Source organism: Paramisgurnus dabryanus, chromosome 6 (assembly GCF_030506205.2).
Source record: "Paramisgurnus dabryanus chromosome 6, PD_genome_1.1, whole genome shotgun sequence".
Classification (NCBI taxonomy): Eukaryota; Metazoa; Chordata; class Actinopteri; order Cypriniformes; family Cobitidae; genus Paramisgurnus; species Paramisgurnus dabryanus.
Genome location: NC_133342.1, coordinates 31,763,939 through 31,790,468, shown reverse-complemented (window position 1 = coordinate 31,790,468; position 26,530 = coordinate 31,763,939). Strand labels below are relative to the sequence as shown.

The 26,530-nt window shown below is 38.9% G+C and overlaps 1 protein-coding gene across 4 annotated transcripts in view; it reads right to left on the bottom strand.

Annotated features, from left to right (window-relative positions):
• Positions 1-26,530, bottom strand: part of astn1 (astrotactin 1) — a 354,343-nt gene that overhangs the window by 128,454 nt on the left and 199,359 nt on the right. For all 4 annotated transcript variants that reach the window (XM_065276610.2, XM_065276608.2, XM_065276609.2 and 1 more), the window contains 2 exons: positions 24,357-24,551; positions 12,150-12,277 (listed from right to left, as the gene is read on the bottom strand). In XM_065276610.2, the coding sequence (XP_065132682.1) occupies positions 12,150-12,277; positions 24,357-24,551 (323 nt within the window). The remainder of the gene's footprint in view (positions 1-12,149; positions 12,278-24,356; positions 24,552-26,530) is intronic.

Here is a 26,530-nt window from a genome sequence, read left to right as displayed (position 1 = left end):
AGAGCAATAGAAGTGATTTTCTGTTTGTCTTGGGTTGTTTGATTAACATAAATGACACAGACTTAAGTAGGTTAATTGAGGTTACTGTCTCTTTAAGAACAAATAAGCCTAGACTGGTTTCTGACTGGTTTCTTAAGACATAAACAAAAATGTTTTTATTAGAAAAAGAATACTGTGAGATAATTTTGTGTGTATGTACCCTGTCAAGAAAAGAAAAATTTTATGTTGGCTTAACTGTTGAAACACTTCTCTCTGTATGTGCACTACTAAGGGCACTTAAACGCGTGCTCAAACACAGGCAGAGGGCGAATTCCAAACAGCGCTTCAGGAAGAAGATGCAACAGTCGCTACACATAGAAACGTTACGTTGTTTTTCATTGCTCTATTCAGCAAATGTATTAACTCTTTCCCCGCCATTGACGAGATATCTCGTCAATTAAGAGAAAACGCGTCCCCGCCAATGACGAGTTTTCCGTCTTTCCGCAATACCGCTATTATCCACCAGGTGGCGCCCTTCCACAACTTTTTAAAACCGGAAGTATTGCCCTATGGCAAGCTGCTGCATGTCCGTGTCTGTTTTAAAGATCGCTCTGAATGGGATCTCTATGAAAAGTCTGTCATAAAAATGGAATTATCTCTGCTTTTTGCTCAAAATATGGTGTTTTTGCAGAAACCTACCCATATTCAAAAGCTGATTGCAAAAGAACCACTAAAGGTAGGGTGAAACGTTTTTTTTGTTTGAAAGCAGAGGGTCTGTTCTTTCATTTGGTATATTGTATGTTTATATATTTAAAGAAGAACATTTTCTGGAAGGCATTAAACTTTGGTGAAAATCATGAAAAACGCTGGCGCTGGCTGGCAACTTTTTTTTAAAAACGCTGGCGGTGAAAGAGTTAATGGACTACAGTATGACACAAAGTAGCGCAACTCTGGACCTGACTGGAGCTGGACGTGGGCAGGTTGTAGGTAACGGAGGGAGGGGTATGACAGCGAGCTCATCAGATGCTTCCTAAAATAAACATTGTTCACGAATCGCGCGGCTCAAGTTCGAGTCGACTCTGAAGTCTTTGAGGACGAGTCTCAAGTCGTGTCCCCATCTCTGATTTAATGTAAGCTTGTGTAAAATAATGCAAGGTGAAGTTACAACAACTTGGTTATGCAAGTCAATGTAGCTTACTATTATAAGTTTTGGCTTGTGATACATTGACAAAACTTTTCAAAACTAGTTGAAATTGTTTAACTTAATTTGTTAAGTTGAAGTAACATAAAATATATGTTGATTTCATATATTTTTACAGTGTATTACACTGTAATGTACGATTTTTAATTCATTATTTTGCTTCAGGCTCTAATTTCCAAAACGCAGTCTACTCCTGGTCAAAAGCACATTAACAGTTTCCTCCAGGAATTTATCTTTATTTTTTTGTCATTTTAAGGCCCTGAAATACCATAGGGATAATGGTTTAAAAATATAATTCACAAAAAAGTTGTAAATCACAGAAAACTAAAAAGTAAAAGAAAGTTTTGAAAGACATACTAACAGCAAGGTTGCATATGTAATGCTAAACAGCAAAAGTGTCAATGATAAAAGAATGTACTAGTGTGAAAAGAGTTGCATCACTTTTTGGAGGAATTTGTCAGCACAAAATCTGTCTTACCGCTACCAGCAATCCGATTTAACCATTAACTCAGTGCTATTTATCTGACGCCTGTACCACCCAAGAAAGTAAGCGGTAAATGGATTTTTTTAAAAGTGGTAAATGCATTATTACGGTAACGTTAATGGGGTCACACGCTGTACACACACAGTACATTCTGCAGAGTTTATGTGTACTTTTAAAACATTAGGCTAGTTAAAGCAATAAAGTAGTGTTTTTTTTCATTACCTATATCTGACAACTTCTTAAGGACAACTTTCGCAACCTGATCTCACAAATTTTTTGCTCATTTTTCCGTGGCATTCTCACGGATCTCCGCATATTTCTGTGGCCCTGCCACGGACTTTCTTTTCCGTGACATTCTCACGGATTGGTTACTCAACTGTTTTGTCCTATTTTCTTACCATTGTTGCTTCGGTCGGAAAAATGAGCAAAAAATTCTGTGACTATCCCAAGGAACTTTGTGAGATCATGTTGACTTTCGCCAACTTAGTTTTGACATTTATCTAGAGATAAGCATGAATTCGACGATAGATGCTGTCCGCAGCGTAGCGTTGCCAAGTCCTCTGCTTTTATTCTAGGCTACTGTTTAAACTGTTTCCACAAGTTGTTTATTACTGTGGGTTAAAGATGAAATGAATTTTGTTGATTAGTTACTGATATTTGGGCTGTGGACAGTCATTGGGATGTTTTTGGGCTAGTTTCGAATGTCCATGCGGATGGTTTTGATATGCGAATCTGGCAACCCTGGCTGTGGTGTTCGGTTCGGATTCTATAGAATGTACATGTAAACGAACATTTTAATCAGATTGCAATGTTTAGGGTGCATTTAAACTGTATCGTTGTAACCTTCAATCGTATTAAATAAAATCGAATTGACAAAATTGTGTGCATGTAAACATAGCCAGTGTGAATGCAAAACCAGCCAGAGCACGGTTCAAAAGGCAAGATGTCATTTGCACGACAGTCTTTTAACTTCATCTGCCTTAGTAAAAAACTTCAGATATATGCTGCATGGTTACGTGAACGTCTGAACCTACAAGCGATAAATTAACAAAGCAATATGATAGCATAGTGAGAGGGTGTCAATGTATCCCATACAACACAAAAAAGAAGCCACTAACTTAACATCAAGATTGGCTCCAGTGTTGCCACGATTCAAGGCAACTATGCCTAAGTGCGCCTTTAAAGAGCCAGTTTCGGTGCCTGGATTGCAGCGGTACACCAAAACTCTACAGACCCAGGGAAGAGAACCAGATCTTGGTATCCTGCTCATGTCAATCACAACCAGCCTGAAATAAATGGTTTCACATAATCCAACCTGTATTCGGCAAAGATATATACATGTTTGCATGGTAAGGGCGCACTCACATTATCCAAACCAAACCAAACCAAGCCCCAGCGCGATTGTCACCCCTCCCTACTCCCCCAGATGCACGCACTCACACTGTACTTTTATCGATCCGAGTCTGGGCGCGCTTTCGTCATTAAGATGCGATTGTTTTGAAAAAAGCAGGAAGTAAAGCTCTCTCTTAACACTGGAACCCACCGTAATGATAAGTCTGTGTTTTTTATTCGGAGTCGTTTGGTGCGCGATTACAGACAGCCCTCTCACATGTCATCATATTGCGTAGTTCATCTGTCACGTGCGCAGCTCGGACATTCACGTAACCCCGCGGCGCGCATCAAAAGGTTTTTACGGAGGCAGATGAAGGTGAGTGGTCGCGCAACTGACGTCTTCACCTTTTGAATCGTGCTCAGGCGTGAATGCGCTCACACCACAGCCTTCCGCGCCTGAGCCCAAGTGAACCGCGCTCTGGCCCACCTCTGCAATCCGGCCGCGGCGCGAATAACCAATCCACGCTCGGGCGCGGAACAGAGCGACCACACTAGTCAAACAAACCAGGCTTTGGGGGTCAAACGCGCCCGAGCGCGGTTTGGTTTGGATAGTGTGAGTGCGCCCTAACATGAATTTCACAAACAAGACAGAGAATGCATGCAAATGATTCTTAATGAATTCCCCCAACTGTCAGTAAAAAAATCTACCATCAACCAACACAATTTAAGATACTGATCGGTTCCACTAGAAAGCCTAAACTTGAAACAAGTCTTTTGATCCTGCCAGGCCAGGTTTTTTTTAGGATTACAGGAGCCACGTAGGCATCCACTATGGCCGCAGAACCTTCACAAAGGCCTAACTTGGTTGCATCCATCCGATTGAATCTGAACCTTGTCATTTTTGTGCTCTCTGCGGGAGCTGCATTCGAGAGATTGCCGGAGCACAGCTAATTCATAAGACGTGGCAAAAAATCTCTGTGTAAGCCATTTTACTCAACCCTCTACAGTCAGGCTCCTTTGTGTTGGATGATCAATGGCATCTATTCATTCCTCGCTCACCACCCGGCATCTGCCCAGCAAACTGTAGCACCTGTGGTGTTTTTCCATCATGTAATGCATGTTTTTAGTGATTCCTTTAAGAAATTTCATTCGAATTGCCATAAGACTGTGCCGGAAAGCGAACGCCTTTGAAAGAAGCCCCAGGCGCATTTTGTGTCACAAAGACAAGTGTTGCTTAACCCCAACACCCCCGCTCCCAATACATTTCCATATGCGGGCATGGATGTGAGTCACCATCAAGCACTCAGAGTCGGGATGATTTTCCTCTTTGCTTTATCTAGCACGAAATCTGCTTAGCGCCCATGTGCTCTCTACCTGCATTCCAATTAAATCAAGATATATTCGCCTTTCAGAGCTTCGCTGCCTGCTTCCTTTCCCATTGGAATAATTGATGGAGTCTTTTGGTCCTGTGATGAATGACTTCCAAGGCAAAGATGAATAGAAAGATGAATGTGTTGCCCGGAGAGGGTTGGGCAGGAAAGCTTCAGGAGTGCTGATACAGTGACAAATACACTGACCGTACGCAACAACTCGCCAAAATCAGCAGGGGAGGCTGGCGGAGGGCTGACAACTTCAACAACTTGCTCGGGTATGTGGCACAGGGCTGCTCCGTGCCCAATTACTAAAGCTAGTGACTAATTTAACCTCGGGTGTGTTTCACATCTGATGTTTTGAGACAGTCAGGGGAAAAACACAGGTATGATGTATTAAGGGCACGAGCGAGGAACAAAAGCTTTTATTAAAGACAAGCTTAAAAACTTCTTAACATTGCCATGAACAACGCGTTATAGTGAGCAGCATAAAACTTTTTGTACCAAACATTTCATCATTATACAGGACACCTCTGGAGAAAGGCTTTGGAAACACGCTCATTTAATTGTTATATGGGCACAATTCTGTCATTACTTTTTTGTATATAGTGCTATTATTTTCTCACACATGTCATTTCAAACTTGCATGCTGTTTTTTTTCTGTGAAACACAAAAGGACAAAACTTTAAAGGAAAACTTTTTAGAAACTTTTAAAGTGCCTTTAAAGCCTGTGGTCACCATGAATTTATATGATTACCTGTGGTTACTGCCACTAAGAAGTGGTATGAAGGTTTTCCTTTTATGTTTCATGGAAGAAAATATTAGCATTGTCTGAACCAAGATAAGGGAAAAAGTATTTTCTATTTTTGGTAACTTATTTATTTAAATCTGACATTTGGGAAACACTTTACAATACTGTTCATTAGTTAAAATTAGTTAATGTATTACCTAACCTGAACAAACCATGAACAATACATTTGTTACAGTATTTTTTAATCTTTGTTAATGTTAGTTAATATAAATAAAGCTTTTAATTGTTTGTTTATGTTAGTTCAAAGTGCATTAACCAACGTTAACAAGATTTTAACAAGTATTAGTAATTGTTGAAATTAACATTAAAGTACCAATCTTATGACTGCTTTTTCACAAGTCAAATAGGTGTACGAGTTCCATAAAACATGTTTCAAAAGTTGCTCAAAATAGCTTGTAGGAAAAGATTGTTACCCATCTCTAGTAGCCTCTGTTTCAGTGCATTTCAGATTGTGCCATTTTGAGGGGGTCATTACTGTACATATTTATGAGCTGCTGCTCCTTTGGCCACGCCCCACTATTAACGTCATGTGCGCATGCGCAATGGAATCACAGGCAGTACAGACTGTATTATTATTTTTATATATTATTATTATTAACGGTTTATGTATTGCCAACAGACAAATCAAGCAAAAAAGTATGACTAATAAGTACAGGAGAAGAAACTCATGGCACATAATGATTTGAGAGGAAATTGTGATGTAGCAGTCTCAACAATACACTCGTTTTCCCTGGACAATGCTAACATATTCCTGTTATAAAACATTTTTAAACGCATCATTTTCGCAAATTACAGAAATTAAGACCCGACTGGGAGATTTATACTGCTTGCGGACAGCATGCTTATTGCTAGAAGCTAGCAGGAGGTCCACCGTATCTTGGGAAAGTGATAGACACTTGGGGGTACGTTAGGCTCGTCGGAAAAGACGGGTTGTTAAGACCCGGTCTTGGTTAGTTAGGCAAAACACTTTTAGTTTGGCAAAACACTATTACTTAGTAAGTTAATGTAGAATTGTAAAATAAAGCCATTAACTATTTATTTTAACTTTCGAAAAGTACGGTAGCTGGTCACTGGCTTTGCAGGAGAAACCACGCTGCAACTAACTAGCATAGCGGTTAGCCACATCGTCATTCTCAATGGCAAATGACTACTAAAACACACAAACAAGTTCACCCACTCGACGTGCACCAATTCGTGGGCGGGATGACGATTTTAACGCTGCTAACAATATCTATATTGTAATGAACTCTGTCTGTGTACCCTGTCTTGTACTCTTATTTTGAAGTCATGTCTGTGTCATCCATGTCTGTAGTTCTTTGTAGTTCTTTTGTTCATTGGTCCGTGTGATGATTGTTCCCCAGGTGTGTCTTGTTTTCCCTCATTACTCTGTGCATTTAAGCCTAGTGTTTCCAGTGTCTGAGGTCGATCGTTACTCTATGTTATGGTGTTTTTCGTGTCCCAGATGTTTTGTTGGATTACCTGCTATGTTTTGCTTGTCTATTGTCATTTTCAATAAAACCACACTGCATTTGGATCCGCTCCCTGTCTTACCTGAATTTAACCGTAACACATATAGCCAACTGTCTACAAACATGAATAATAATAACATTACTATACATCGTTTAAAAGGTATTACTTACGGGTAGGGCTGGGCGATAATTCGATAACGATAATTTTACCGATATAAACTTTTTCACTAGAACGATAAGGACAGTTCGATAAGTGATCGATAATGTTTAAGCACTGTGCGTAATGTTGCTCGAGCACTTCCGGATGCGGCACGCGCTCTTGGTTTACAATCACAGTGACAGTCAGACTTGAAGGAGTGGAAGATGAGGCAAGTTATTCATTTATTAGTAGAGACCTATGATTTTCGCGATGCGGATAACGCGGACGGAATCACGGAATCCAAATGCGCGGAAACATTTTCTTGTGTGTATTGTTGGACGCGCAAACAGGGTTCGTCAAACACAGCAGACACAGGTGCGTGCAGTATACTGTACTTTCATTCAGCGTCCGCCTTGCGTACGCACACGTCCGCACAGCTTTAAAAGTATATTTACAGGACATTCACAAATTCAGGAAACTGAGGAAAAGCAGCAGATCCAACACTGCAGTGAATATAGTGTTTGGGTATGTGCGCTCCCACAGCAACGTGACACTCTTGACATCCATTTATCAGCGTGTATAGCTCGTATATGTATAACACACGCGTGATCACTGAACTAAGTTTTCTTTCTTGTTTAAGTGCACATAAACAGCTGTTACTCAGTATATTGAAACTTAAAGCAGTCTGCCTTAGGTCTTAAAGGGACAGCAGTCTGCTGCTTTTGTGTCAGAAATGTGTTGATTTCATAACAAATAGATTTATATTTAATACAGATGCATTAAAACAAGATTTTAATTTTTGTATTTGTCATGTTCTGAATAAAAAGTAGTTTAAAACCATTATCAACTGTCTGGTTTTTACAATTTTCATTCAGGAGCAAAAATCTGCCTTTAAATTTGACAGGAGTAAAGATTTGTTATTTATCATGATAATTATCGATATCGACTGATATGGAAAACATTTTCTCGATAATTTTTTGGGTCATATCGCCCAGCCCTACTTACGGGTTTAGCATCAGTGTATGGTCTCTGTTTTGAGATACAGATGCTCTAGCATCATACATATAGTATTTTGTGACAGAAGTCCAGATGACAACATGCAGAATATAAACTTCTTTCCTTTTGTGTGGATATAACGGTCGCAAATCAAATCCAGTCTGTTTCAGATGTGTGAATAATCCATGAAAGTCCAATAAAATACATCCAATGACCATTTTTGTCCACAAATGCGAATAATCCGTGAAATATGAACGTCTTGTAATAGAATATATATCGCCTACAATCTAAGAACTATTTACGTCGTAACACACTGTATATGAGATTACACTTTAGGTTACAATAAACACGCGTTAAAACTTTGTTTTTAAAAGTAGGCGGGAGTATAATCCATAATATCCAAATATATCTGTAGGATATCAGTGAAGTGATTGCTCTCCTGCTCTCTAGCTACCTGGTGGGTGGAGGCCTGCGAGTGGGGTGGTGGGTGGGCAAAAAAAAAAACGGAATGTGACGATAAGGCTAGTTACGTCACAATGGAGCTAAGTTTGAAACCGTGCAATCTGAGACTCAAGGCAGAGGACATTCAGAAACCTGTATCGCACTCAAAACAGCATGGATGGATTTTTTGCCAAGTTTATATGCTGTTTAAGTGCAGTTCATTATTAGTTCACTAATGTTAACTAATGAACCTTATTGCAAAGTGTTACCGATGTTTTTTTTTTTGTTTAATTGGTGCGTAATGTTGCTGTTAGAGCATAAATATTGCCTGCAAAATTATAAAGCACAAAGTTCAATGGCAAGTGATATATTATGTTCTTGAACAGAATTCGCTTTTCAAGGACTACAGCGATTTGGCCGATTTGGACTACAGCCCTCTACTTCCCGGATGTATGACGGCAATATAAGTGTTTTTGAGTAAACTCCACCCACAGGAATATGCCAGTCGCCAGCTAAGCTAACGGCAAGCTAAGCTGCTGTCGTATCACAACACACAAAACCAGCTACACAATCAGAACTCGTTGCGTATTTCTGAAGGAGGGACTTAGGAGGAGTGCTATAGAAATAAATAAATTGTGTGGAAAAATGCAGCGTTTTTACACAGAAAACGGGACCTTTTGCAATTTGCAATTAAAGATTACATCTCATTATTTAAAAAAGAAATAAAGAAACAAATCACGTTTGCTTCCAGCTCTGAGAGGGCCAGACACGGGACGTGCTCTCTGAAGAGCTTAACTACAGACGTAATTAAACATCTGGATGGCATACACGTGTCTTATATGACTAATGAGTCGTGCATTAGGGATCCTTTGCATTTCTTGTGATATTTGAGCTTTAGGAGCATCAGGTGCAGGGTGATGAATCTGAGGGGCAGGCTAGCTCGAACCACCTGCCTCATACAGTGCATCCCTCCGACCTGCAGCAGATCACACCGCAGTGGAGAAATAACCCGCGTCTCCACAGCCGAGCGTGACTGACAGAGCATGGCTGCCAATTTTAATCTTCCCTCAAGTGTCCAATATGACCTCACATAAGTTTCACCTGATGCCTTGACCATTATATCAGAAGCCAAGCTATGTCAGACGCGTGAAACGGTGCACCTGTAACCCCTCGAAGCTCAGGCAATATAGCACACTCACAATAGACACTGCCATCCCACACACTTATGACCTTTACATTGGATTACAAATTGGAGTTGAAGGCTAGAAGGGGAATCAAGTCGGTCATAAAAACTGCTATAAAATGTGATAAATGCCAACTTCTCCCTGTTTAAATTTAATAAGCAACCTAGTTGTGCAAAACTTTAATATGCCAGCAACATAGCGAGTACACCAAAATCTACCGTGCATTAAGTTTTAAAGATTATTTAAGATGCAATGTGGGACTTTTAGAAGGATCTCTTGACAGAAATGCAATATAATATACATAAATGGTGTATAAAGACCTTACATAATGAACTGTATTGTTTTTATTATGTAAGAAAAGGGGTCTCCAACACTGCTCCTGTAAAAAGATTTTAGACCCAACCCCAATTAATCAGTCTTTTCCTTTCGGTGCATTTCTAGTAAAACATATAAAAGGTAATATAGGGGTAAAAGTTTGGCCCACATTGTATTTACATTTTTTAAATCTGTCCCTCGAAGAAGAGTAGTTGAAGACCCCTTTAAGGGATGTATATGAAATGCATAACGAAGAAATTTCTGCTGGAAAAGAAAAAAAACAAACAAGTACAGAAAGTTTATATTCAGTTTAGAGTTTCCTGCTGCCCATTTTACATCAGACTAAAGTCCTTTATTTCCCAGCAGCCACATATGGGCTGGAGCCACACATATGATCAAAGATGAAGCATTTCTAAGTCTCAGTCATTTAACAGGACAGGTTTTCTCCCACCACCCTACTTTTTTCTCATTAGCACCAACATAAAAGCATAAAACATGACCCCTGTATTCAGGGCAAGCGACTGGCGGGCAGACTGCTTGTACAGCGGTATTCTGCAGAAAGAAGTCAGATTGCTCCTCTAATGAGTCCTGACAGAGAGAGTGCATCCAGAACCCCCCAACCGGCTAAAAGATGATTTTCTTAACTCTCTCTGTTGTCTGCCTCTTCATAAACTCTTCATAACATTTATTTACAACGAACGACCCTGTTGTTACTGTGGTAAAGTTGAAAATTCAAACTCAAGTGAGAGGTTTAACAGCAAAAAGTGCCATTATGTAGTGTCAAGACCAAAAGATAGATCCAACTCTTGTATGGCATGAATTGTTTAAGATTATACATTTCTTTAGGTGGGTTTGAAACCTTTAGGGCAACAACATACCGGGCACGTTTAACACAATTCAGTATTTAAAATGTAACTGGGTTCTTCTAGCCCATAGAACACAATAGAGTTTCAATGTATTGCATGAGTCACAGACCAACAATTTGAAGTTTTTGAAAAAATACATTTCTGTAAAGAAGCATCTTATAATCCACAATATCTGAATCAATACTACATCCTACATCTACTCCTCTGTATAAGAGAGTCAAACCAAGTAACTGAATGCAGAAAAATGAGGCTCCTGGTATGATTTGCAAGCATATGAATAATGAACACGATGACTCATGTTTTTTGTATGTAGGTACAAACTGATTTACTGACTAAGGTGATGACTGATTTATCAATACACAATTAACATGCTTATATATAGACGGTTTCATTGGATGCATGTGCACTGTCGCGGTTACGCGTCTGGGCGTAATGTAACTTTTATATTTGTTTAATGGTCTGACTAAACGGAACTCTGTCATAAATACCTTGTTAAAAATAACTAATGTTTTGGTTTCCTAAAGACAAGGTCAGACAGCGATCATGGATAACAACTATCTGAAGGGAGGTTTGGCAGCTGATCTGTAGTTAACATTATATACATTATATGGTATATAATATACACATTTTACACAGTAATGTTATCTCAGTGTAGTTTTTGATACACTTTAGCTATGATTTAAACTAAGGTAATCTACTTGTTGATTATTTTGCTTGTTATCGGAAATAAACTACTCTAAAAGGACTTTGTTGTTATTGATTCTTTGCAGAGTTTACTACATTTGTTTTTCAACGAAAGCTGTTTGTTTATGTTGTTTTTGCTGAAACCGTCTATACACTGAAAAAAACCGATACTTTGGATCAACTTAAAAAATTGCTGTAATTTGTTACAGCTAAATTTATTAGTTTCCTCAAAGTACATTTTTGATTTGAAACTTTGAATTTTTATTTAATATTAATCTAAATAGTTCTTCAGTCCAAGATAAAAAATTACATTGAAACAAAGTTAAAATATTGTTTTTCATGGTGACCAAATCATTATTTTTACTTTGGTAATTTTTCCTGTCTCTTTATCTGGAAAAGTAACAATAAAATGATGAAGAAAGTCACAATATTAAATGCAATAGATAAATGAACACTGCCGGGTGTGTATATATGACTCAATCTTACAGACTTTTAAAAAGAGTTAAAAGTTGCGATCTTTCACGTTTGCCTCTCTATCAGCATCTCTGTTTGAAACCTAAAATTACAACTAGTCAAATTTATACTCATTCGTCAAGTGTACGGCATAGCCTGTGCATAGACGGGTTTCGCCATACCCTGATGCGCGCCTCTCAAAAATCAATTCTATGTGGACCGTATGCACTGTGATTGGTCACCTAGAACCCCAACCTCAGGTCATAAAAATCTGTGTCGCATTTCCTCGTATGCATTTCCGCTTGAGGAGCTATTTTTAACAACTCAAGGTAAAACAAAAGTCGCTGTCTATTTACCTCCATCATTGCTGATGCTTCTCAAACAATGACACAGATGTATAAATGAAAACTGACACATAGCCTTACCGGATAAATACTCTGGGTCGGGCACCGGGTCTGACAGCTCTTCATGGCACTGGGCTTCGGTTGGTACAGATGCCACCACTATACCATCCGGAAGCTGCTGCTCGATGCCACGGGCAAAATTTTTCTGCCTAGACAGAAGAAGATATAAGAATGCTCCGCTTTAAACACAGATTGTTGCTTTTATGAAGGATCAACCTACACAAATCATTAATTTGATACAAAAAACTATTTTATAGTAATCATTTTTTTTAGCTTTTGCATATGACCCTGGACCACAAAACACAAAGCAAAAAATACATTGCATGGGTCAAAGTTATCAACTTTTCTTTTATTCCATTAGTATATTAAGTAAAGATCAAGTACAGACTCGACTGAACTTCGCATTCCTTGGGGATTTTCCATTCAAGTTTGGTTTATGTAAAAGCTTTCAACTTTCCCCATTCAGTCAACAAGGTCATTACAGCGGTTTAGTGCTCCAGGAGAGAGCACTTAAACAAACTGTTTATTAATATGCATTGCTTTAAACAGACTTCATTGGACTTTGACCTTTAAATGTGATTTTCTCAATATTTTGCATTACTCTTGGGCAAATATCTTCATATCCTAACGAACCATATACCAATGGAAAGCTTATTTATTTAACTTTTGGGTGTAATATGAATCCCAATTTCAAAAAATTACCCTTACAAATGGTTTTGTGGTCCAGGGTAACATTAGATAACATAAAAAGGCAGTTGCATACAAATGAACAAGGGTATATTTGCTGTAAATAAGACTCAGTAGTGGTAAAAAAAGGATGTAGAGATAAAGAGGAGTTTAGGTTTAATGCAAAGCAAATAATAATTATGCAACAGACAACAAGAACTCATACATATAAAATACTGATGCTGTAAAAGGATGCAATGACTCCATATAGCAAATATGCAAAAGCACAGCATTTACACTGTGCTCAGTTTTTCTCTACATATCTTAACTCAGATCAAGGTTAAAATATTCTACAGGAGGAATGTGTATGTGCATACTGTGTGTGTGCAAGCTGAATAATGCCATTTGTAATATGGAAAAAGCAAATATGTGATATAGAACAGACTGTTGCTTTATTCAAGTCAGCAAAGAAAGCACACGAGGGAAATATGCAGAACACACAGAGAATCAGAAATGTGCATTACAAAAGCGGTTCATAAACAAGCGAGCATTCAGGAAATTGTAGCACATAACGTTATGCAACGTATATCTCTTCTCAAGCATTATTGTCATGTCTGATTTAACCGTGGACTGTGAAGAGAGAATTAAATTATCTCAGTTTACATAGAGCAATGTACAAATAATTGCGTTTGAACAGAAAAGACAGAGGTTTGTGCTGTTTATGTTAATACTGTACATGAATAAAACGTGGGTGGTCTCATATCCTTTCGCTTGTAGAGATCTACACCATCAAATGGGCCCTTTTTTGGATTGGCTCGATGCTAACAAATTAAGAGGAAAGCAGCAGAAATGTTTCTGAACACCGAGGGATATCCTTCCCACATCTAAAAAATTGCTTTCTTTGTCAAACTCGAACTACATGCTTCAAAAGGTACTCGCATATTCCAATATAAATGGCTCTGCATATTGCTTGTCAAAGCCATATCTGATGATAATTCCCACTGAAGCAGTGCAGCTGAATGGAAAAGTGAAAAACACAGGGGGTCAGAAGTTTTAATGGAAATTATATACAGTATATGGTGTCTGTAAATTATACTGGACAACTATTATGATTATAACTTGAAATGGGTGAATTGAAATGTGAATATATGCGTTAATGTAAATGCGAGAATTAACAAAAAAGTTTCTATAAGTTAACTTAAAGGAACAGTATGTAGGATTGTGGCCAAAACTGGTATTGCAATCACAAAACGTGTGGCTGAAACTGGTGCTGCAATCACACAGCTGGTGGCCAATATACCAAACGACAACATAAACATCAGTTGAGGGCTGCAACTCCACTTTTTAAATGACAATATCCTGGCCGGACTGCTGTTGTCAGTGATATAAGTATTTGAAATGAAAAGGATTTCTTAATGTCTAGTGACATTTCAGGGCCATTTAATGATTAATTGATATAAATTTCTTACATACTGTTTCTTTAAAACGTGAAAGAGATACTGCATTAATACAAAATAATTGTTTAAAAAATGAATAAATATCACAGATTCCAAAAGGTTACCCAACTTTAGAGATACAATTCCATGTTCATGAAACCTTTAAATTAGTTATTTGCTAATAATACCACAAGCGCTTGCAGAAATTAAGTAGTAATGTGACTTACTGTAAGTAATTTGAGGTCTTCAGATAACAGTGAAGAGCAGACTAACTTTGTTGAAGTTATTACTATAATGTCTAGCAGAATGATACTTATAGTTTTATGAGATGCTTAGGTTATAACAGGTGGAATTATCTGTCAAATAAGAATAAAAGAAAAAATATAAAAAAAAATTGGCACTGGCAACATCGTAATTCTAAATATTATAATAGACCCTGCAGCAACATCTGATGTAACAGGAAAAAATATTCATATTACAGTTTTTCTGAATTGCTCTGCACCAATTTTTCAGTGGCCTAAACCTATTTGTCAAAACGTTCACTTTTTTAGCAAAACCTTTTTGCAGGTAGTAGACACTATTTGTTTATACCAACAATAAATGAAACAATCTGAGAGAAAGAGTATGAGAAAGAGGTTGTGATGAGGAAGAAAAGTATAAAGAAGAGGTGCTGGAAGAAAAGGGAGAGTATGAGGATTAGATGGCGATAATGAGGAAGAGTATAAGTAAGATGTGGTGGATGAGGAGAAAGAGTATGAGAAAGTGGTGGTGGATGAGGAGGAAGAGTTTGAGAAAGAGGTGTTGAAGAGTAGGAGGAGCATGAGGAAAAGTATATGGAAAAGGTGGTGGATGAGGAGGAAGATTATGATGTAGAGGTGGTGATGAGGAGGAAGAGTATGTGGAAAAGGTGGTGGATAAGGAGGAAGAGTATGAGAAAGTGGTGGTGGTGATGAGGAGGAGGAAGAGTATCAGGAAAAGGTGGTGGATAAGGAGGAAGAGAATGAGAAAGTGGTGGTGATGAGGAGGAAAAGTATGTGGAAAAGGTGGTGGATAAGGAGGAAGAGTGAGGAAGTGGTGGTTATGAGGAGGAAGAGTATCAGGAAAAGGTGGTGGATAAGGAGGAAGAGTATGAGAAAGTGGTGGTGGATGAGGAGGAAGAGTTTGAGAAAGTGGTGGTAATGAGGAGGAAGAGTATGAGAAAGTGTTGGTAATGAGGAGGAAGAGTATGAGAAAAAGGTGATGGATAAGGAGGAAGAGTATAAGAAAGTAGTGGTGATGAGGAGGAAGAGTATGATGAAGAGTATGAGGAAAATGTGATGGAAAACTAGGAAGAATTTGAAAAAAAAGGTGGTTAATAAAGAGTATAAGGAATACGTGGGAAGAGGAGGAAGAGCATTAGTAAGAGATGGTGATGAGAAGGAAGAGTATAATGAAGAGTGGATAAGGAAGAAGAGTATGAAAAGTGGTGTTGATGAAGAGTATGAGAAGTGGTGGTGATGAAGAGTATGATGAAGAGGTGATGGATGAGGAGGAAGAGCATGATGAAGAGGTGGTAAAGAGTTGTAAAATCATGAGGAAAAGATGATGATGAGAAGGAAGAGTGTGATAAAGTGGTAGTGGATGAGGAGGAAGAGTATGAGGAAGGGGTAGAGATGAGGAGGAAGAGTATGATGAAGAGGTAGTGGATGATGAAGAAGAGTATGTGGAAGAGTATGGGGAAAAGGTGGTGGATAAGGAGGAGGAGTATGAGAAGTGGTGGTGATGAAGATGAAGAGAAAGGAGAAGAGGTGGTGATGAGGAGGAAGGGTATAAGGAAGGGGTGGTAAAGAGGAGGAGGAGTATGAGGAAGGGGTAGAGATGAGGAGAAAGAATATGATGAAGAGGTGGTGGGTGATGAGGAAGATTATGTGGATGAGTATGGGGAAAAGGTGGTGGATAAGGAGGAGGAGTATGAGAAGTGGTGGTGATGAAGATGAAGAGAATGGGGAAGAGGTGGTGATGAGGAGGAAGGGTATAAGGAAGGGGTGGTAAAGAGGAGGAAGAGTATGAGGAAGGGGTAGAGATGAGGAGGAAGAGTATGATGAAGAGGTGGTGGATGATGAGGAAGAGTATGAGGAAGAGTAAGGGGAAAAGGTGGTGAATGAGGAGGAAGAGTATGATGAAGAGGTAGTGGATAAGGAGGAAGAGAATGAGAAGTGGTGGTGATGAAGATGAAGATGAAGATTATGAAAAGTGGTGGTGAAGAGGAGGAAAAACATGATGAAAAGATAGTGATGAGAAGGAAGAGAATGATGAAGTGGTAGTGGAAAAGGAGTATGAAGAAGGGTATAAGGAAGGGGTGGTGATGAGGAGGAAGAGTATGATGACGTGGTGGTGGATGAGGAAGAAGAATATGAGGAAGGGGTAGAGATGAGGAGGAAGCGTATGATGAAGAGGTGGTGGATGAGGAGGAAGAGTATGAGGAAAGTGGGCAATAGTTCCAAGAAATGTGCTTTAGAAATTGTGATAAAAACTGCAAAATACCATGACTTTTTCTAATAAAGCATATTTGATATGCTCATAAAGACAACAATATACAATGGTTCAAAATTCCTTTGCTGGGCATGAGAGAGGAAAACAAGGCAATCCTGAGTTTTGTTAACTCTGCCTTTAAATCTGTGGTAAGCTAGGTATGAACTTTTCTTTTATTAATGCACTATTAATGACACATGCCACTTAACAGGCCAATTGCTGCAAATGAGCTGCCAATATGTCGCTACTCTCTGTCCAGTTGAAAGCCTGGCTGATGGACGGCAAAAATGGGAACATTTTTTTTTTTACTTTTTTGGTCTTAAAATGATTAATTGTAAACCAAAGGTTCAAAATGAAGTTGAATGAACTTCATTTTTCCTGATTTCCCCATTCGGCAAGGATAATGAGATATCCAATTGTCAATTAATATAACTAGACAATTTCATGGATAATTAATCAAAATATGTGACGCTACATAAATAGAACAAACAAATTTCAAGCTGGTATTTTTAGCTTGTTAACTCAACACAAGGCGACAATCAACATGTTTTTATTGACAGCGTTAATATCACAGTATAGTGAAAACCCCAAATTAAAACACCGAAGTGGCACAAATTATATGTAAAAGTTAGCAAAGTGTCGGCACATATGAATCATACAAAGACTGTCCTGGCTTCAGGCTTTTAGAATAATCAGTCTGTGCATGGCTTGTGTGATATTTTAATTTAGACCAATGAATAAGGTAGCACTTTAAATATTTTACTGTAGATGGAAACACCCAGCTGGGAGGTTTTAAGAGGCGTAATCTTAATCATGATTCTGCAAAGTCTTAATGATGAGAACAAAGGCCACTAAAAAATTCATTAAACCGCCTCAAAGCATGCTGGGAAGGTATGGGAGTAAAATTGGTTAGGCAGTTCTCTAGTAGGAACCCAGAGGAGAGGCAAAGTAATTAGGAAAGGCTACATGTTTAAGGTGGATAATCTGACAAAGAAACAATGCTAAGAGACACACACATACATGTGTGTATGTATATATATATATATATATATATATATATATATATATATATATATATATGCTTGAAAAGGTACTTGCATATTCTGATATGAATAGCTCTATAAATTGCTTGTCAAAGCCACATCTTATGAAAGGTTACCACTGAGACGGGGTGTGGGGCGGATCTATCAAAAGAAGGTCCAGATTCTATTGGCGTAGGGAGGTGTATGTTTAAGTGATTTCAAATATCAACATTGGCTTTTAAACATTGTGCACTCCGCCTTTAATGTATAATAACTGCATAAAAAAATATTACAGTGACACCACAAATTACAATAGGTTGAGATACAACTATTTGAAAATAGTCTGAGGGGGCAAATAATCTAAATATTGAGAAAATTGCCTTTAAAGTTGGGACTTCCAGGAATAAGTTTTGATATATTTATGGTAGAAAGTTTTTTAAATATCCTATCGTGCCTCAAGAGGGCTTAGTTGGGGTTTAATCTGTGTCTCTTTCACCTTTATCTGTCTGCAGATTAAACTGCAGACTTAAAAAAAAAAAACTGGGATCACCAGTACTGATCAACAGAAGATACCTGCTATGTTCATATTTCGGACTGAAGAAAATGATCAGCATCTGCAGAAACAAAGACACGTTGCCATGCTCACCATCCTTAGGATCAGGCGCAAAATGGTACAGTTTGGGAGATTTTTATAAAGTTGCGGTCACAGAACAAAGTGCTTAAATTCCAACAGTGCTGAGAAATTATAGATGGTGTGTTGGATCATCTTCCCTGTATTAAAGGAACGATCATTTGAGTCAAGATATTAATTACAGTCGGTGAGTTTGTTTGCTACATAACGTTTACATACAAAACACTTAAAATATAATGCAAACTATTGCATACGTGTCTTACACGTGTTTATTTTGTTTGTGTGTTATATTGTCATCTCTGTGCATTTTTATTTTTAAAGTTAGCACTTAGAGCAGAAGAGCAGGAGATGAGATGAGGTGATGAAGATGAGACAACAGGATTCCATGGATGTTGAAATCAGACGGGAGGACACTGTTCATGTACCGCAGGCTAAGATTAAATTAATTTACATTTAACCAGTTTAATATGGAGAGGCACTGAACTTTAGCTAACGTTAGCACAAGCTTTCTATTTAACTTTCCAGAGGCTTTTTTAGTACATAATGATTGCGATTAAATAAGTTTATAAAACAGCCCGTTCTGGTTCTTCATTCTGATTGGTTGAAGCGCGTTCTAAGCCATGATAAAATACCCTGGTAACCCCACGGTTCAGACCGCATTACATAAGTATCACTGGGCCACTGTTAATACGTACTGATTTATGAGAAAAACACCACAGTTCTTAATCATATTTTATTTTTTTCTACAATTGCACAATTAATGGCGATATCCATATAAATGTCAATTAATATTGTTGAGTCATCTTGTCAATAAAAAGAAAATGTTCCCTTAGGAGTTTCTACATCTAATCCATATTTCTGCATGTATCCACTAGGTGGCGATCTTACCCAACTTAAACACTGACGCATTCATTCAACACTAAAAACACTGTGCAAGTTTTGATCATGGCTCTGAATCTGATCTCTTACAAAAGTTCTTCACAAAAATTTTATTATCTCAGCTTTTAGCTGAAAATTTGAGAGGTGATAAGAGAACTAATGAAGTTAGGATGAAACTTTTTTTTTTTTAAGCGGAGCGTCTGTTCTTTTTTATAAAAGCAATAAGCCCCGCAAAGCAGTGGTGTTACAGAGCATTTTACAACAGCTAAGGGGGTGTCTCCGCTTCGCGTCATGCCTAACAACGCCCCTGTTATAAAATACACTGGTAACCCACTGCTTCTTGAAGCTTTATTATGGCACAGTTTCTTCGACTTACCTTAGAACAAATGTATAGATTCTTGTTGATCTGGACATTACATGACATTTTGCTTGTCTGGTTTGGGTTTAGGAAATGGAATAAAATAAATGTTATTGCCCATCTATCCAAGATACATGGAATTAATGTTGCAAGTAGGCTACCCCGGGCACATTGTTTTAACATTTTGGCAACATAAACACAATAAAATTGATGTAAGCTTCGGATATTACAATGCCTCTCTATGGGCTGAAATCTGAAGTTCGAGGGGCGGGGCTTAGCGATAGGTCAATTGTTTAATGTTAGATCCAGGTAGGTGTATTAAGGGCAGGGTTTACTGAAGTGGTGCTGCGCTATTGGCCTGACAGTTCAAACGCGTCTTGATTTTGGCTACACAGTGGAGGTCGGAGGCTATTTGCTCCATGAGGCCTATTTAAAGCCCTGGCCCGATAGTGCAAAAGCGGCTAATCAGTTCATTCTCTCTCTCTCTCTCCCTCTGTCTCTCTCTCTCTCTCTCGCTCTCTGTCTCTCTCTCTCTCGCTCTCTGTCTCTCTCTCTCTCTCTCTCTCTCTCTCGCTCTCTCGTCATCTGAAAAATTGAGAAGTTAGATGATTGTTGTGCTTCAGAGCTGTAAATAGCTGGTAAAGAAGCTATGAAGAGCTGTGGTGGCTCATTAAAAGGCACAGAGAAGTTACTTCAGTCTTGTCAAGATAAGCTCAGTGCTTCTCGCACGTCTGAGTCTCGAGAGTTTTCACATCTAGAAGGGTATATGCGGGGGATAGAAACGTCACTTGAGTTGATCCAACTTAAGGTGTTAATGACACATGTCTAGTTTTGATTCAAGTTGTGGAGGAGAGGGAAACAACATCTGCTTATACACACCGAAAACAACTTTACAAAAAAAAAGAGTTACCATAAGACATCTGTTTATTTTATCAATTGTTTTATAGCTAATAGGATTACATTGAAAACTAGCGGAGACTAACTGTTCAAGCATGCTAGCCCTTTATAACCTATTTCAGAAAATCTACATTAAATGCAAAATTTGAAATGCCTATTTTCCTTTATATGAAATACCTCGAAGAGCTGTTTCACATGAATTTAGAACCCAATGAATCTTCCACAGATTAAACTTTGTGTCCTGTGTCGCCAATTTTGAAAATAAATAGTCTGGAACAAATCACAAACCGTGCACAGATTCACAACAAGGTAAATTCTACAAAAGTCTGAAATTTCAGTACCCAAACATTTCTCATCAAATACTTCAAAGACTAAACAAAAGTCTAAGAGCAATAATCCTCCAGTTCTTGTTCTCGAGTGTCCTGAGTCTGCCTGTTGCCTCTGCATTTCTTCATCAAAATGAAAACAAGAGGAAACAAAGCTCCACCATCCATCCCTGCCTTACAAAGCCACAAAAATGTCAGACAATCGTACGTGGTCTTTTTTCAGATAACTCTCCTGACCTGAAAAACGCATCAAAGAGAAGCTAAAACATCCCGCGCTGTGTTTTGGGCAGGTTGTCATAGGAAATGTGCTGCACTCATGTTCATTATTAAACTGCATAAAAATGTAACAGATATCTGTCAGATCGCTAAAGCAGCTGCTATGTGACAGGCCAGACTTGTGGGTTGTGACTTGTGGTTAAGCGCCAAAGGAAACACATGGTAGTATGGGTTTAAAACAGAATAATAAAGAACATCAGCTAGTCTGGATAGGCTTAACCTGGCAGTCGCACGCTCTTTTCCCCCTTGCATCATTTTGGATAGAGATGATGAGTCTCACTTTACTGCACTTTATTCTCTTTGAGAGATGACTCAATTCTCTAGGAATGAACTGCACCCACTTATGGTGATGTTCATTTGCATGCCGTGGCACTGGTAAGGTACAAAAGCTGTCACTGGGATGGTACCCTTTAAAAAAATCATTTTGCATGTTGTAATTTCCCATCTTACAGGTCCCATTTTTGGTATCTGCAGTGATGTGGCTTTCTTGCCTGAACTGTACCTGAATCAGCTTTTTAAAATGCTTAAACTGCATGTAGCCTATGCCCAGATAAAATGCTTTTAATGCTTTTTAGTGCATTTATGTAGACATGATCAATAGTAAATGAACATAAACATCTGTTTTAAACTAAATTATATCTGTAATAATAGCACAGCAATAACTGACTTGAATGCAACTCCTAATTTACATATAGAGGTGTGTTTGGGGGTCTGGCAGCACCTACTCCCCCCTCCCCCACCAAAAAAAACCTCATTATAGAGCTAACAACAATATTCTGATTTTTTTCCCAATCATTTTAAGGCTTGCATTTATCTCAGAATGCAATCAGCCGGAATAGTGTTTTGTTTATAAGTGCCGATCCCTTTAAATATCCCTAGAATATCAAACATCGTTTCATTTCCTGCCCTTCTTCCTCCTGAGCATCAGTGTTATTTCCTCCGGTCTGAAATTAATTGTCACCGCACTGAGATATTCTATGTGGGATTAATGAACTTGGCTCAGTCTCCTTTTGTTCGGCTGGAGATCCAGCGCTTTCATCTGGCCCAATTAAGCACCATTAAACCAAACTTGCTTATGGTCACTTTTAATTTACTTCTCGCCATTCCACATAATTAGAGCTTACATTAGACCCGACCCCTCAAAAGGTGCGGAAATCAGCACAGGGGGTACACTTTGGGGCATAGGGGCCGGGCAGACTTTCAAAGGCTGTCTAAACCCACTGCCTCCAAATGAGATCAGAGCATTTGAGATATGGCTTCTCCATAATATTAACTCTCCATCCGTTCTGTCTAGTCCTCCTACGCTCATCTCCTCCCCATGCCACACCAATCTTACCATGTGAAGAAAATGGATAAACTGCTGCAGGAAACTTTGTTTTAAGATTCATCTATGAATTTTCATGATGGCCTTTCAGCCAGCTGAGCGCAGAGGACATCAGAGTGCTCGGGTTATTAAAGAAGCCTTCATAATGAGACTTTCTGTGTCATGAGATGTTCATTGGTGATGCATTTCACAGGTTGTGCAGTCCAGGGCGGTCTTGGGATTCGATATGCTTTGAGGTCAAATAAAGATGCATAATTGTTCCACTAATAATTGTATATACACTCACCTAAAGGATTATTAGGAGCACCATACTAATACTGTGTTGGACCCCCTTACACCAATGTGCTGAAAGCATTCTTTAGAAATGTTGATATATAATATTATAATATATATATAATATTGATAGGATAGCATCTTGCAGTTGATGGAGATTTGTGGGATGCACATCCAGGGCACGGAGCTCCTGTTCCACCACATCCCAAAGATGCTCTATTGGGTTGAGATCTGGTGATTGTGGGGGCCATTTTAGTACAGTGAACTCATTGTCATGTTCAAGAAACCAATTTGAAATGATTCGAGCTTTGTGACATGGTGCATTATCCTGCTGGAAGTAGCCATCAGAGGATGAGTACATGGTGGTCATAAAGGGATGGACATGGTCAGAAACAATGCTCAGGTAGGCCGTGGCATTTAAACGATGCACAATTGGCTCTAAGGGGCCTAAAGTGTGACAAGAAAACATCCCCCACACCATTACACCACCACCAGCAGACTGCACAGTGGTAACAAGGCATGATGAATCCATGTTCTCATTCTGTTTACACCAGATTCTGACTCTACCATCTAAATGTCTCAACAGAAATCGAGACTCATCAGACCAGGCAACATTTTTCCAGTCTTCAACTGTCCAATTTTGGTGAGCTCGTGCAAATTGTAGCCCATTTCCTTTTTCCTATTTGTAGTGAAGATGAGTGGTACCCGGTGGGGTCTTCTGCTGTTGTAGCCCATCCGCTTCAAGGTTGTGGGTGTTGTGGCTTCACAAATGCTTCGCTGCATACCTTGTTTGTAACGAGTAATTATTTCAGTCAAAGTTGCTCTTCAATCAGCTTGAGTCAATCGGCCCATTCTCCTCTGACCTATAGCATCAACAAGGCATTTTCGCCCACAGGACTGCCGCATACTGGATGTTTTTCCCTTTTCACACCATTCTTTGTAACTAAGTAGATTGTGAAATACTCAGACCAACCCATCTGGCACCAACAACCATGCCACGCTCAAAATTGCTTAAATCACCATTCTTTCCCATTCAGACATTAGGTTTGGAGTAAAGGAGATTGTCTTGACCAGGACCACACCCTTAAATGCATTTAAGCAACTGCCATGTGATTGGTTGATTAGATAATTGCATTAACGAGAAACTGAACAGGTGTTCCTAATAATCCTTTAGGTGAGTGGATATAGAAACACAAACAATATTAAATAAATAATGTTGTGTTTTTTTTTCTTTCGTACTGTACTTGTGCACTGATGATGATGACGAAAGATGAACGCAAGTGCACCGGGATTCAATAAAATAAAGTGAGTGTGAAGCCAGATCAATGCTGCAGGGGGTACTCAATGTAAAAACCACCTACATGTGGGCAATACTCTGCCACATGCATGCATGTAATTATAAATGTGCCACACTTAATAGTTCTCCCTACTTGCTTCATGTGCACCATACCATAGCAAGACAACTGTAATACGCAGTAGCTGCCAGTGGATAATTGTTATAATTCATACTTAAAACAGAGCAAAATGCACTCCACAACCTTCAATTTCAGAACAATCCCTCTATTAAAATGGGTGAGTGCTAGTCAGTTGTCACCTCTGGGGAAAAGTTAAAGCTCATCATTGCTTCACCTGAAAGTGGCTTTAAGGATCTGTCCTGATGTAATCTCTTTAGTGTGGTTATTGTAGCCGTAGAAAAGGTCCCCAAACACAGTCTGGTTGGCAGGGATGTCAGCTGTATCTCCGCAGTCCACTCCCTCAGTGCACGCCTCTGATAGCGGCTGACAGGATCTGCCATCTGCTCCTCGCTTGTAATCTTCAATACACCTACACACAAAAAGCAAAAATGATACAGAAGACGACTGTAATTGTTAGTCAAAGTAAAGGGAATATGGTGAACTACACTACTAGTCAAAAGTTTCGACTAATCTAATTTTTACTTATTATTTGCAACAATCAGAAAAAAAAGGTACAGGAAGATACAAAAGTTGTCTCTGGGGCAGTACTATTCGAAAAAGTACACTTTTGTGCTAAATGTTGCATATTGGTACCTGGAAGATACACTCTAAAAAATTTTAGGTTATTTTCAACCCATCCTTGTGTCAAAGGGAGGAGCCCAGCACGCTGGGTTGTAATTTCAACCTAGCTGCTGGGATCGTCACTTTAAGACCCAACACTGAAAATAACCCAGGATTTTTAAGAGTGCATACATGCAGTGGTTAAATTGGGCCGGAGCTCACCGGAGCGCAGCTCCGCCTCCTCAGGTCCACAACACACCCTACCGAAGCTCAGCTCCCTCTCCTTTAGCAATAGGGTTTAAATTGGGCCAGGCCAAATATTGTAATGACATTTGGGTCGCGGTCGGTCGGGTCAACATGATCTCACAAAGTTCCGTGGCATAGTCACGGAATTTTGTGCTCATTTTTCCGTGGCATTCTCACGGATCTCCGCATTTTTCTGTGGCCCTGCTACGGACTGTCTTTTTCCGTGGCATTCTCACGGATTGGTTACTCAACTGCTTTTTCCTATTTTCAAACCATTTTCGCTTCGGTTTAGGGTTAGATTTGGTGTTTGCATTAGTATGTCACTTTAACTATTGGTTAAATAATTTTTTCTGATTTATTCTTTTATATTTTCTAAACTTTAAACAATTGTCGCCTGGTGTTGGGGTTAGAGTTGGGTTTGGGTAGGGATGTCATTTCATGTAAATCTAACCCTAAACCGAAGCGAAAATGGTAAGAAAATAGGACAAAACAGTTGAGTAACCAATCCGTGAGAATGCCACGGAAAAAGACAGTCCGTAGCAGGGCCACGGAAAAATGCGGAGATCCGTGAGAATGCCACGGAAAAATGAGCACAAAATTCCGTGACTATGCCACGGAAATTCGTGAGATCAGGTTGGTCGGGTCGTTTGAAATAAAGATGCCATTTAAACCTTTGTAATTTTGGACGGGATTACTTTTACAGGGGGACCTCTGAGAAAATCATGCTTCTCAGAGGTCCACTGTGATTTTAATCCCGTCCGAATCGGCCATGTCTGTGTTTTTCTCTGACGACCTCCGTAAGAATTCCAGAGCAATTTACTTACTGTTTTTCGCCAAACTCAGGTCTTTTGATAAATGTAATCCCGCCCGGATGTAAATATCTGTGTCTGCTCGCAATATCTTTTGAAAACGCGGTTCTTTTGGTGTTTTGGCCAACGCGATCTGCCGTATAGGTCTTGAGTCCCATTCATTCAGATATGGATGTTGTTTTTCCATTTGGCGGAATAAAATAATTAAATCAAGACGAGCTGAATATCATACACTGTTAAGACTAAACACTGTAATATCAGTAATGTTATAAGGTATGAACTCAGCCTCATTTTGTTTCACTCTGAAATGGTAATGTTAATTAATAAAGATAATAAATTGTTATTAATCATTATTTTTTAATTTCTTTGGGTTTTTTATAAGCAGCCAGTTATATAAAACACATTGGCTACTTAATATGATTTGTATAAGTTATTTTGATTTGTTAAAATTAAATTAATAAATTACATGTTCTGTAGGCTAAAAATTTTACATTTAAAGCAAAATATCAAACATTAGGCTGCAAACACGCATATCCAGAGCACGTGATCTTCTGCAATGCCAAAACGCATGAAACAGACGCTCCTTTCTCAGGATTAGCATGAAAATTTTTATCCCGTCTTTTTTGCAGTCCAAGTTGCGGGCTGGTGCCGGTTGTTTATACATTGACTCGTGCATCACTGGTACGCAGCCCCGCGTCTCACTCAGATCCTCAAGAATGCGCATTCTCACAGG